General features: G+C 33.5%; 2 protein-coding genes across 2 annotated transcripts in view; one reads left to right on the top strand and one right to left on the bottom strand.

The window, feature by feature from the left end:
• Nucleotides 1-13,413, bottom strand: part of ATG3 (autophagy related 3) — a 26,793-nt gene that overhangs the window by 12,125 nt on the left and 1,255 nt on the right. Inside the window, exons 2-5 of the mRNA XM_049628180.1 lie at nt 11,491-11,532; nt 7,752-7,801; nt 4,993-5,063; nt 3,264-3,371 (exon numbers count right to left, since the gene is read on the bottom strand). Of these exons, the coding sequence (XP_049484137.1) occupies nt 3,264-3,371; nt 4,993-5,063; nt 7,752-7,801; nt 11,491-11,532 (271 nt within the window). The remainder of the gene's footprint in view (nt 1-3,263; nt 3,372-4,992; nt 5,064-7,751; nt 7,802-11,490; nt 11,533-13,413) is intronic.
• The window catches only part of SLC35A5 (solute carrier family 35 member A5), a 24,914-nt gene continuing 22,097 nt past the window's right edge, over nt 10,597-13,413 (top strand). Inside the window, exon 1 of the mRNA XM_049628172.1 lies at nt 10,597-10,659. The gene's annotated coding sequence lies outside the window, so the exon portion shown is untranslated. The remainder of the gene's footprint in view (nt 10,660-13,413) is intronic.

A 13,413-nucleotide genomic window follows, 5' to 3' on the forward strand; every position in this document is an offset into this window, starting at 1 on the left:
AAATATCACAATCCACAGCTCTAGCACAATGCTTTTACTTCATCCTTTTTTAGAAATTATTACATAATAGATACGATTATTTCATAACATTAAGATCCAAATCTTAACATACTGAATTGGTATTACAAAATGATTCCCTGAATCCAATACATAGATACAAAGAAAAAAACCTCTTCAATTCATTTATATATAATAATGCAGTAGTATGCCACTAGACTCTTCTAAATGTAGGACAAAGAAAAAAAAAAGCTGAAATGACTCTAATGAGGGTAACATTCTCAAAGACTGTGATGGTTAATTTTATGTCACCTTGGCTACGTTACTGTGTCCAGATGCCTGGTCAAACACCAGTCTAGATGTAGCTCTGAAGGTGGTTTTTAGATTTTTGTAGACTCTAACATTTAAATCAGTAGACTTTGAGTAAAGTAGATCACTCCCCACAATGTAGGTGGGCCTCATCCAATCAGTTGAAGGCCTTATAAGAAAAGACTGAAGTGCTCAGAAGGAAAGAATTCTGCTTTCAGACTATCTTCACACTCAGGCGGAAGCAATCAACCCTTACCTGGGTCTTCGGCCTGCTGGCCAGTCCATCCTATAAACTGAAATCTTGCTAGCTACCACAATCATGTAAGCCAATTCCTCAAAATAAATCTACGTATACCTATGTATCTATACCTGTATCTACCTCTATAATCTAATCTATATCTATATATTGTTTCTGTTTCTCTGAGAACCACGACTAATACAAGGGCTAAGAGAAATAAAAGAAACCTATGAGAAGCAAGGATGAAGCAAAGAGAACTGAGGTAACTAAGGAACCAGGCACATGGCCTTTTGAGTCCAACGGAAGTAGTGTTTTAATCAGATCAGGATAGAATTTAAACTAAAATTCTAAGGATATCTCTCCAGCAGGGCAAACATTTTTTCAGTTTTGAATTTCTTTAATAGACTTTCATCAATCCAATCGTACTAACACCTACTTACCTCTGTAATGAATGCCTTTGTAAATATGCACCAAATTTTGAGCTAGTGATTATGGAATAGAATACAACCAGACAACAGAATAGCTCATTTACTTCACATCAGAAACATACTGATACAACTAATGGCTTTGGTTAGTCAACAATTGCCTATAGAGGTCCTGCTCATGTCTTCCAGACACAGGAAAACTAAAGCAGAGCAGCTGAACAATTTTGGAAAGGTCAAAAAATAAAGGTTTTCAAACCACATTTTCTTAAGGCCTTGACTAATTAACACTCAACACGTTAAACAAACAAGTTTCAGAATATTATTCAGCCATCAAAAAGAATGAAATCTTGCCATTTACAACAACATGGATGGAACTAGAGTGTATTATGCTAAGTGAAATAAGTCAGTCAGAGAAAGACAAATATATGATTTCACTCCTATGTAGAATTTAAGAAATAAAACAGATGAACACAGGGGAAGGCAAGGCAAAATAAGATAAAAACAGAGAGGGAGGCAAACCATAAGAGACTCTTAACTATAGAGAACTGAGGGCTGCTGGAGGGGAGGTGGGTTAGGGGATGGACTAGATGGGTGATGGGCACTAAGGAGAGTACTTGGGATGAGCACTGTGTGTTATATATTAAGTGATGAATCATTATTTTTGTTTTATATATACATATATATATATTTTTTTTTTTTCAATATATGAAATTTATCACCAAATTGGTTTCCATACAACACCCAGTGCTCATCTCAAAAGGTGCCCTCCTCAATACCCATTACCCACCCTCCCCTCCCTCCCACCCCCCCTCAACCCTCAGTTTGTTCTCAGTTTTTAGCAGTCTCTTATGCTTTGGCTCTCTCCCACTCTAACCTTTTTTTTTTTTTTTTTTTTTTAAAGTGATGAATCATTAAATTCTACTCCTGAAACCAATACTGCACCATATGTTGACTAACTTGAATTTAAATAAAATCCTGGAAGAAAGAAAAAGAAACAGGTTTCAAATGAAGAAGCCCAAGCACTGAATCTATGCTTCTATCACCATGAAGAAACACATGGCAGTGTCCCTTTTTAAGGGTAGAGAAAAACTGACCTAACAAGGTACTTTTTCCTGTGCAGATTACTTAGCCCTCTGACTACTGTATGGGTCTCAACAGATGGCAGCAATATGTCCTTCACAGAACACTTGGTACTGTCTGGAGGCATTCTTAATTACCACAATTGGGTAAGTACTACTGGCATCTAGTGGGCATCTAGTACCAGAGATACTGCTAAACATTCTGCAATGTACAGGAAATGCTACAACAAAGAATCACGCAGCCCAAAATGTTAGTACTGCTAAGACTGAGAAACTCTGTGCTAGTACTACTTTTGATACAGCTGCTACTCTCTAGGACTTAGAAAATTTATTTTTAGTACCTAGATTTAAACTCAGAACACATTTTCTCCATTAAAACTAAGCCAAAAATGGCACTTATATAACTGTGTAAATTAACTATTAATTGTTAACTATTAACTAACATTAATTAATTCATGTAACTATATATTATGTAACTACATACAACTACATAAACGCACATTAGTATATGCTGCTGTCCCTGTCATAAATGGTAGTTAGCTATAGCAGCATATACTAATCTACGTTTACACAGTTAAATACAGTAGCAAAATCGGTGTTTAGGACTTGGAATAAAAAATCATATTCAGATTTACAACTTCTGCAAACACACTTACGAAAGGCTTAAATTTAGTCAATTTCTTTAACAAAAATCTATTGATCAACTTGTGTATCAGATACTATGTTAGATACTGAGGATTCAGCAATGAATCTCTACCTCCACAGAGTATACAGTGTTTGTCACTGAACAAATAATTATTAAATAATTTTAAATGTGGGTCTCTGGAGTACAATAAATATAAGCATAGTTCCTGTCCTAAAGTTCATCACACAGCAATGGAATGACACGTAAATAAGGAACTCTAAAGCAAAGCAGTATGCATACTCAGCAATACTAATTGTCTTTCTTTCTTTAGAAATAAAGAAAATGATATGGATATTTTCAAATTGCTACTGAAGTAGCAGTACTATAGAAATTTGGTATTATCCAAAGGCACTTTTTCTTTTTTTTTCCAATTTGTCTTCCTGCTATTTTTCAGGTAAAAGTGTATTGGGACAACTGTGCCTTATGTATCCTTTGTTGTTGTTGTTTTTTAAAATCAATGCTGTTATAAAAGATTGTAAAAGAGTTTAAAACAATTTAGACTAAAATACAGTATTTTATTCTCCTCTTACCTGTGTTATGGTAAGTATCTACCCATCCCCCATCACCATCATCTTCTTCAATGATAGCTTCCAATTCATCTGAATATTCCATCTGTTTGCACCGCTTGTAGCATGGCACTATTAAACAAGTGGCAAATACAGTTACTAGCACATAATCTGCTTCCTATGAATCCATTAGAAAAAAAGAGAAAATTTATTCCATTTTAAGGAAATACTGTATTTCATTTCTAATAAGTGCTTAAGTAAGTGTTTAAAGAGTTATATTCAGCTCACAAATACATAATGATCACACTTATCTTTCCCTAAATACCTCTGTCAGAACACAGGTAGAAAAGTTCTACTGAAAATTTTTTTTGTTTATTTACTTATTTTGACAGAGGGAGAGGGGGAGGGGGGGAGAGGGAGGGGGAGAGGGAGGGGGGGGGGGGGGGGGAGAGAGGGAGGGAGAGAGGGAGGGAGAGAGAGAGAGAGAGAGAGCGAGAGCACAAGAGGTGGAGGGGCAGAGAGAGAGGGAGAGAGAGAATCCCAGGCAGGATCCACACGGTCAGCACAGAACCTGACATGGGGCTCAATCCCACAAACTATGAGATCATGACCTAAGCCAATATCAAGAGTCCAATGCTTAACTCACTGAGCCATCCAAGTGCCTCTCTACTTGAAAGTTTCTGTGTATTCTTTACCCTGATGGTCTGTGAAGAACAGCAGGCTAAAGCCAGAGATGACACTGTACAATTTCAGGCTAATGCATAATAATACCTTATTTTAATGGCTTTACTCTCAAAACATGAAGGCACCACCTGGCATTCTCAGAGGTGGTAGAGGTGACCTTCAGTTTGTAATGCTGCAGTAACTTTCAATATGTATTTCATAATTCATACCTAAGTTCCAGCTATTCATAAAGGATAAGCTAGTGTAAAAGTCAGTAACTGCTAAATTTTACTATCTTCTATAATACTGGAGCCAAGTTTTTCACATAGCATATGTGTGAACAGTTATTTTTATTCACATAAACCTAGAACTGAACAATTATAAGGTAAAAACATGATGTAGAGTCGAGAAATTGCTATTCATCTCCTGATTTCTTTAAAAAACAAGCAGGATATAAATGATCAACTCTAATAAAACATATGCTGGAGGAAAGAAAAAAAAAACCTGGTATGTTATACATGTTTTCCTTTGCTGTAATAGATAAACCAGAACAAAAATCACTGTGCTGTTTTGTGATTAGATAGGGACTATAACAACCTTCTGAGGCTGTTTTCATAAATAAGAAACCACTTGTTTCAAAAAACAATTTTGTTCCTAAAGGCAATCTTTAAAAGACACAATGGATAATAAAATCTTTAGCTTGGAGCTTTTAGATGTCAAAGGTAGTATCAATTTCATTTTTCATGACAAATGTTTAAGTCTAAAGGAGATCAGAATCAAACAGCTAAAAAAATTATGACTATGAAGTCAACTTTTAAAAAAGGCCATTAAAATTCCAACTCTGCTCGGGTCCTTTTCCTCCACACCTTACAAGTGGATCTTTTTGGCAAAAAGAAGTAACAAAAAGGAAGAGGGTAAAAACCAAATAAGGAAAAAATACTCTAGCAACAGAAAACACAGCACTTCATCAAATTTTTAAGTTTCTGTCTGAGAGAAGCTGTAAGTATGGCTTCAAGCATAAATTAAGTTTTATTTTTTTAAATATAACTCTTTGTGCAAGATTCACTGATATACACAATGTAATTCTTACCATTTTTGGTGACCAAAAATTGTTTGCCTGTTGGTAGATATGCCTTCACTTTCAATTCTTCCCCTGTAGCCCTTTAAAGAGTAAAAAGGACCAAATATGAGAACTATTTTAACAGGCAAAGACAGAACAGAAGCTATCACATCTAAATACCAAAACTACACAATCCACACTCTTGAGAAAACGGTCTCAAGACTGGTTTGGGAAGGATGCTGTTAAGTGATGTATGTTAGGGCATGGAAAGACACAGCATTCTAAGTAAAATGTACTAAGAGACACAGACAGACCTAACAGAATTTATATTACACATGAGACAAAAAAGACAACAATACAGAATTACTAAACAACTATTATGTTTGCCTCAAACAAAAAGAAAATGTTGTTCCTTAGTGAGTATAATCTCAGACTTTGAGTTCTAAAGTATTGTTACTTCAGACATCTTCAGACCAAGAGGAGGCCAGAAAAATAGTTGCATGACATTACATAACAAAGTAGGTGGTTGGCAAGATCCTTGTTTCTTCCACTCTATTAAAATTGGAACTAAGAGAAAAAAGATGCTTTGAGTCACAAGATGATAATGTTAAAAATAATGAGTGAAAACAGAAAAAATCCTTTTATCAAGTATTTATTAAGTGTAAGACTTAAAACTCTAACTTTTATTTACTCCTCAGAACTCAAAGAGGTAATATTAACATCTCCATTTTAGCTTAAAGAAGTCAGATGGCTCACAGTCATAAAACCAAAACACAGAACAGCAGGGCTCCTGCTCTTCAACACTATTCCCTCTGTGGGTCAGAGCCAGCTATAACCATTTCTGATTTTTCATAGCTACTTTGGACTATCAAGAATTGGTTCAAAGATTCTTCTGTGGGTCTCATAATGGAATTGGCCAGAGCTGGAGCGGCATGTGGTTTATTGCAAAAACTGAGAGTCTGCTGCCTTATCAGAGCTTCAGTCTAAAGTTTAATACATTTGAGCACAAAATAAAGCCAGGAAATGACCTACTACCTTTTAGTAGCCTCCTAGGCTTCTTTAGACCATTCTCAACTGTCAAATTCAACAATGAAATGGCAATGCCTTAAGTTCTGAGTGAAGAATATACAACAAGGTCATGATGGTGCCTGCAGACACAAAACTGTAACATACAAATTATCTTTTTCTAGCACAGGTTTAAAATGAATTGCTCCTTTGGCTCCAGCTGTTCGGCCAGTATGGACACTGGAGTAACTAACTTCTAAGTTACAATAAAACTATTTCAACTATCACATTTCATAAAGTGAAACTATAAACTACCTGCTAAAGGAAGAGCCTGACCATATACCAAACCTCCATAATACTACTATTAATCATATGTTTGAACTAATTAGACAAATAAAGACTATGACTAAGAAACCTAAAGAAAATGTATACCTATTAAAGAAAATCCTAAATTACTTCCTTTTATAAAATGTATATTATTTTAAATTTTATATACCTATTTGACTTGAAATATAAAAAATTGTAGGCTAGAACCAAGTTAAATATAGTTTTAACAATTTGTAATCTAAAAAAAATCAATCACCCTTACTACATCAGACAACTGCTATCATATTAACTCAATTCTAAATACAAAACAGAAATACACGTAAGGAAGACAAGGACATAAAAATAAACCTGACATTTTGGTCTTTTTTTGTACATTAAGAAACAGCGTTCTAAAAGAGCAATTGACAAAGAGCAGTAACAACTATTTTGGGTATGTGTCAAATATAAAAATTAAGAAGAGAATAGGCCACAGATAAAAGAGAGTTTCAACTTTGGCTTAAAACAGTTTTAACTGTTAAAGCTTTTTAGATATGAAGGAAAACAGTATCAGTTCTAACTTTATTAATTTTAGAACCCCTGCTCCCAAATCAAAACTACGCCTTTCAACAACAATTGTAAAAGTGTCATTGGGGGAATTTAAAAAAAAAAGGGGGCGGGGGAGAAGGAGTTGAGCCACTTATATCCAAACAAGATGGTAATTCCAAAACAATTCTAGCCTTTAAATTAAAACAGCTCTGTCAGTATTGGGATCACTTTTTCAGCCACAGGTAGTTTTACTGTAAGTACTTGAAAGTACTGAAACAGCATTTGTTTTAAAACATTGTTATTATTCAGAATATTTAAAATATGTTATGAGATCTGCTAAGTTGCTTAAATTAATTTTATAATTAAAAGTGTTAATGAAAAAATTAAAATGTAAAAAGCCTATTACCAGCAAATTTCCAGTTAAGACCTTAATGAGTATCATGAACCTTCTTTTCGGCTAATTCCTAAAATGGGAACATACTTTTGAACGTGAATACAAAGTTTTATGATTAAAAAACATAAGACTGTAACATGTCTGTGTTTATTAATGTTATAAAAATATTCAATAAACATTTTAGTTAAAAAAAAAAGTGAGCTGGTCAAATTTATTGAACTCTTGAACATTAATTTTTAAAGATCCACCGTAAGATCAGACCTAGACACTACAAAGAAAGTGAATACTAATAAAGGAAGACATTTATCTCAAAAATATCTCTTATTCTAATGGAGCAAAACAAAATAGGTATAACACCCAATTTGTCAGCCTGTATTTTACTTTAAGTATCATGGGCACACTGCTTAACAAAGAAATCTACTAGAAGAGGGTTAAACTGGTCATTCTAAAGTTCATGCCCTAATTTATTTTGCAAATTGCCGTGATTATGAAGTCATACCTTTTACTAATTTTCGATTTCTCACTCAAGATTACTTACCATTGCCATGTTGGACAGTGGTGGACTAAGTGATCTCCAGCTGCCACAAACTATTTAGGATTTAGAAGGAATATAAAGAAAAAGGAAAAAGAAAAATTGAACATCACTGAATGTTAGATGGTAAAATACCAAAGTGACCATCTGTGTAATCTTGTTACACAATAATCACATAAATGCAAACAACACCAAACCTGCTCTACCAGTCTGGTGATTTATTTTTTATTATTACTAAAACTGCAAAATTTTTTACATCCATAAAGTTTAAATTTTGGAAGAAAAAAAGTATTGAGTGTTATTTTTTATTCTTTATTTATTTTAAATTCAATTTTTATCTTCGGATTAAATAATGCCAAAAGGATACTGTATCATGAAATGAACAAAGGTAACACTGCAGGATTTAAAATGTCAAAACCATTTTATGGATAAATAAGATGAAGAGAGATTCTTGCTAGTGGTTGAAAACTCAAAGAAGATCTTTGTGAAAAATTACTAAATAGACACAGGCCTACAATGTAAGAATAGTTTACTACATCACAGTGTACACTTCTCTTTTTTTGTTCTTTTTTTAAATTCAGATAACAGCCCATTTTGAAAGCTTTTTCATATTAACAAGAGTGAGAAACGCAGTGCCAAACAATGGAGAAGAGGTTAGAAGCTTTTGGATTGACTCAGAAAACACCAACACAGTTAAGAAATTAAATCCTCTAACACCTTGGACTTTCTGGGCAGGTTGAACACTGCACAAGTTTTTGTTTTTCTTCAGAAATAAAAAACTGAGAAAGAAAAGAGTTTAAGCTTTTGAGAATTTCCATTATACATGAGCATGAACTGATCTTACTATAAGACAGGAATCAGGCTTATTCTTGAGAGCAGAAAATGAAAGTCTGTTAAGCGTAACCGCAGTGTCCCAACTCAAGCAATACACATGCACATATTTTCCCAATTACTTCTGTTTCACAACAGCTCTAACTTAAAATCATTGTTCATGGGTTATTACACGCCAAAAAAAAAAAAAAAAGTTACCTTTAATCTTCCAATGCTTTTCTGAGAAAACAATGTCTACATTAATACTCTATCTTCGTTTAAGAAAGTAAAATTTTATAAAACAAGAATTCTAAGAGTAATTTCTTTAGAGAAGATACATTAACAAGATAAGATTTAGCAGCATATTCCCTTTTCAAATGTTTCTGTTCTTTCATTTCAAAGAATCTTTTTATTATTTAAACTAGTTAGGTAAAGACAAAAAACCCAAATGAAAACAATACTCTCTCCCCAAAGTTTTAAGCATTTTAGTTCACTGTAACCAATGCTACCATTAACTCTGTGGTTATCAGGAACTAATTTATTACTGAAAAAGTATTAACTCAACAAAATACAATACAAAAACAGTCAAAAACTTAATTCTTTAATGATATTGCCTTGACTCTAGTATTTTATTCCATGGCACCTCCAGCAGCATCTATTGAAAAACAACAGGGGCACCTAGCTGGCTTAGTTGGTAGAGCATGCAACTTTTGATCTTGGGTTTATGAGTTCGAGCCCCACATTGGGTGTAGAGATTAAAAAATTTTTTAAAAATTAAAAAAACTAAAAAACACTAGAAGGTAAGAAAAATTATAAAGGAACAAAGAATTGTACAGATAGTTAATATATGTACACATTTATCCTCATTAGCAATGGCCTTTATTGCATGCTTTATATGCTCAAATGAAACAAATGCAAGGCAGACTCAAGTTTCTCAAGCTGTAGTTTCTCTCAGTGATTAAAAATTGCACTGTACTGAATAATTCCAACAAGACAGAACCAATATTAACATTTTAGTCAGCAACTTTATCCTTCAAGCTATTGTATTACTGATAATCCAGTCACACACACACACACATATATATATTAATTTTAGTCAGACAATTCTGTATTAGATAATGTCTACCTCTCTTTTTAAACACAGTACTTCCAATCCCTCTCAATGAAAACAAAAGAGAGCTGGAGACTAACAGCCAGAAGCCCAGAAACAGTAAGAGAAAACAAATACATAGATCAACTCAGTATATCATTTATCCGAAGTAAATTATGTCTTATTTTCCTCCTGGAGACTCATTCTAATCAAACTGAACTCTGTAACTGTGTTCTATCTCAATCCAGCATTATGTAGTTGGTACCCAGCTGAGCTAGTTTTGCCTTGCATTTTTTTTTTAAAGGAGGAAATTTATAAACCACTTAATGATACAACTCTGTTGGAGTATAACTGTTAGTTATTCATTCTATGGTGAGTAGCTGTTTTAAAACAGTTAGCTTAAGTCTATCCAATGACCACAGACTTGCATCTCTCACTCCAACTGTCTATTTACCAATTAGTCATCTTCCCATATATAAAGCCAAAGAGTGGAAGAAGAATAGCATACTTTCATTCCTGCTCTTGATTTCAGATAGTTTTAAGAGCTATGTCTAAATTATACATTTGTCTGGCAAGAAAGTTAAGAATATCAAAACTTAATTTTATGTGGTATTCAAAATATTAAACTCTTGGTGCCTAAGGTAGAATCGATCCTTTAGAGAGTGTCTAGCCAAAACCCCTCATTTTATAGACGAGAAAACATGAGGCCTGTGTCTAGTAGCTTAACTGATTTGCCCAAGTCAGAAAAGGAGAAATTAAGAGAAATGGGTCTAGAAGGTCGATCTCCCAGGTTCTTTCTATACCGCCATCTGTCTTCACTAAAAATAAAGACAATTTCAGATAAAAAGATCAGTTCAGCACACCATTCTCAGAACTCACAAGGATTTGGAACCCAAGAGATTCCATCACAATTGAAAACTGAAAGATCAATAAATTCTTAGGTGGGGTCTTAGAATTTCTAGCAACAGCCAGATCACAAAGCATGGCCCAATTCAAAATGTTTCTTTCAAAACAGTAAGTAAAGTTCTATTGCCAACGAGTGGTATTTTTAATAAAAGTTAAAGGTGAAGCTTAAAATTTTCGCCATTTATTAAGACAAGAAAGTAAGTCTGATGCAACTGTAACTATTCATGAAACTGGAATGTAAAAGGATTTTTAGGACAGTATTTATTTCTCAAAGGATAACAAAACAAACTACCTAAAAAAAGAGAACATTTTTATTATATAGATTTGGTGAACAAGTAAAATGATTCCTCAAAACCTAATTCTATATTAAAAGTTCAATAAAACACAACTGGCCTATAAAATAGCCATCAGTTTCAGCATTAGGTAGACTCAACATTACTTGGTTAGTAGAAAAAGTTAAAGAATTGTGAGAAAAAAGTCAGCCTTAAGTATGTAGCAATAAAATATTTAAGCTAAATACCGAAAGAAAACATACAAGCAGTAAACCAAAGTTTCCAAATGAAAAGCCATGAAATCTCATGTTTGATGCAGACAAAGGCAAGACACAGCAAACACCACAAGAGCTCCCTGCACAGCTTCAATATAACACAAATATAAGTGAGGGGTAAGTGACCAGGAATATTTTCCATTCCCTCTCCCACCATTTCTAAATCAAGAGGAACTACAGAGAAATATGAGAAGTGGCAAACTGAGAGGGAAGTTACATCTTCTTCTCACATAGGAAGTAGAAGTCCCTATAAAACTGCTAATATAGTCAAAAGAATCTAATTTTAATCAAATCAAAATTAAACTTTAAGATATTTTCTTATAAAACAAAAAAGCCACACAGTTTAATATAATTGTAAGACATAACAGTTTCAGAATATCTTTAACACTCACCTCTTCTGGTGTGATTACACCTGTTTCCTTAAATTTTGATTCCTAAAAAGAGCAAAAAGAATTAACATATTACACTTTCGCTTTCAAATTAAAGATGTTTGTGGGCAAGTATCTGCCTGGTACCCTTCTAGACAAAGGAGCACATACAAAAAAGAATGTATCACTGGTACCTAGAGGAATATACAAGTCTAATGAAGGAAACTGACATGAAATAATTACAATTTGATCAGTGCTATAATAGAGCAAAGCTCTTTGGAAAAGCATCCAAAGGTTTATACATTAAGTCTCACAATGATTTTGTACACATCTTTATTTTACAGAACGATAAAGATGTCTTAAAAATGTTTAGACTTTTTACTATTTAGTCAACATCTCCAACATCTCATTTCAATGGAGTAATATTAGAACCCAAATCTAGAGGTCATAAATTATTTAGTCCTTTCCCATTATTATATCACCAAGATACTGACACAATATTTTCTCCTCCAAAGCAAAGATGCTATTTACCAAATGTTTCTAAATTTTAAGTTAAATGTAAGATTTTGTAGTACAGTCTACAAAAATGAAAGAATTCATTTATGAACATTATTCATTCAACACGTATTTAGAATGACCAATATGTGCCAGGCACTATTTGAAGTAATGGGGCTACAGGAGTGAATAAAATAGACCAAACTGATCCTTGTCCTCATAAGGAATTTAAACTCTAGTGGAGGGAGAAAAGCCAAATGGTAATGAAAACCACGAAGAAAAATGAGGCAGAGAGGAAACTGGTCAGGGGTGGAGGAAAAGAGATGGCTATTTAAAATAGGATGGTGAGAAAACAAAGACTTCCCTGATAGGTGACTACTGAGCAGAGACCTTAAAAAAAATGAACAAGCCACATAGCTGTAAAAGAGCATTTTAGGCAGATGGAGTGGCAAATACAAAAACACAAGGCAAGAGAGCATTAAACGGAGAAACAAACAGGACAGACTAGATGGCTTAAGCCAAAGTGAGCAAGGAATAAAGTAGCAGTTGAGATAAGGGTCTCTCCCAATCAAGTAGAGGCTTGAAGATCATTGAAAGGACTTTGGCCTTTACTGTACCATGACTTTTCTTAATTTCTACTTGCTAGGATAAGTCACTGTTTCTTTCAAGGGATTTGGTTTTTCTTCCTTGCCATCTTATGTCTAGTAGGAAACTACAGGATTCTCTCTGTAAACAGGGACAGGCAAGGAAAGGATCAATAATTCTGCTTTCCTTATTACTAAAAATACACACTAACAAGTACATTCTGACAAGCTAACACTTTTCAGTTTGGGGAATAAATAAAATGATTCTTCAAAATATAATTCTAAGTTCAATAAAATACAACTGGCCAATAAAACAGTAGTTTTATATTTAATTTGGGAACTCTTTTTCTTTTCCCTGGAAAAAAAAAGTTTAAGAATATGTATTATTTCAATGCTACATACCTTGGTAGACATATTTCTGAAAAATGACATAATATGCAAAAGAATCATTTGATTTAAATGTCAAAATTATTTTCAATTTCAGAGTTGAATGAGTTATTTTAATTACAAGGGATTTCACTGTAAAAAAAAAAATATATATATATCATATAACATATATAAAAGCATAGCAAGAGTTGGAATTCTCATTTATAAACTTATCCCCCCCCCCCTTTTTTTTTACTTGGCCCAACAAGGTATCATTTTAAAATCAGTCTTGGAAATAAATATTAAAAAAGTAAGTACAGGGCTAACATTTCCCTTTGTCATGGAAAGGGAGCAAAATAAAGCTACCCACTATTCCTAGCATACCAGAATAACTTCTTGAATAAAGAGGACCAACCATTTCCATGGGTATTTCATCCCTACCGTAAGATTTGTAAAATTTTTACTGAAAGCTTAAAAAAATAATAAAAGCACTTAAGAACTC

This window comes from Panthera uncia, chromosome C2 (assembly GCF_023721935.1).
Source record: "Panthera uncia isolate 11264 chromosome C2, Puncia_PCG_1.0, whole genome shotgun sequence".
Classification (NCBI taxonomy): domain Eukaryota; kingdom Metazoa; phylum Chordata; class Mammalia; order Carnivora; family Felidae; genus Panthera; species Panthera uncia.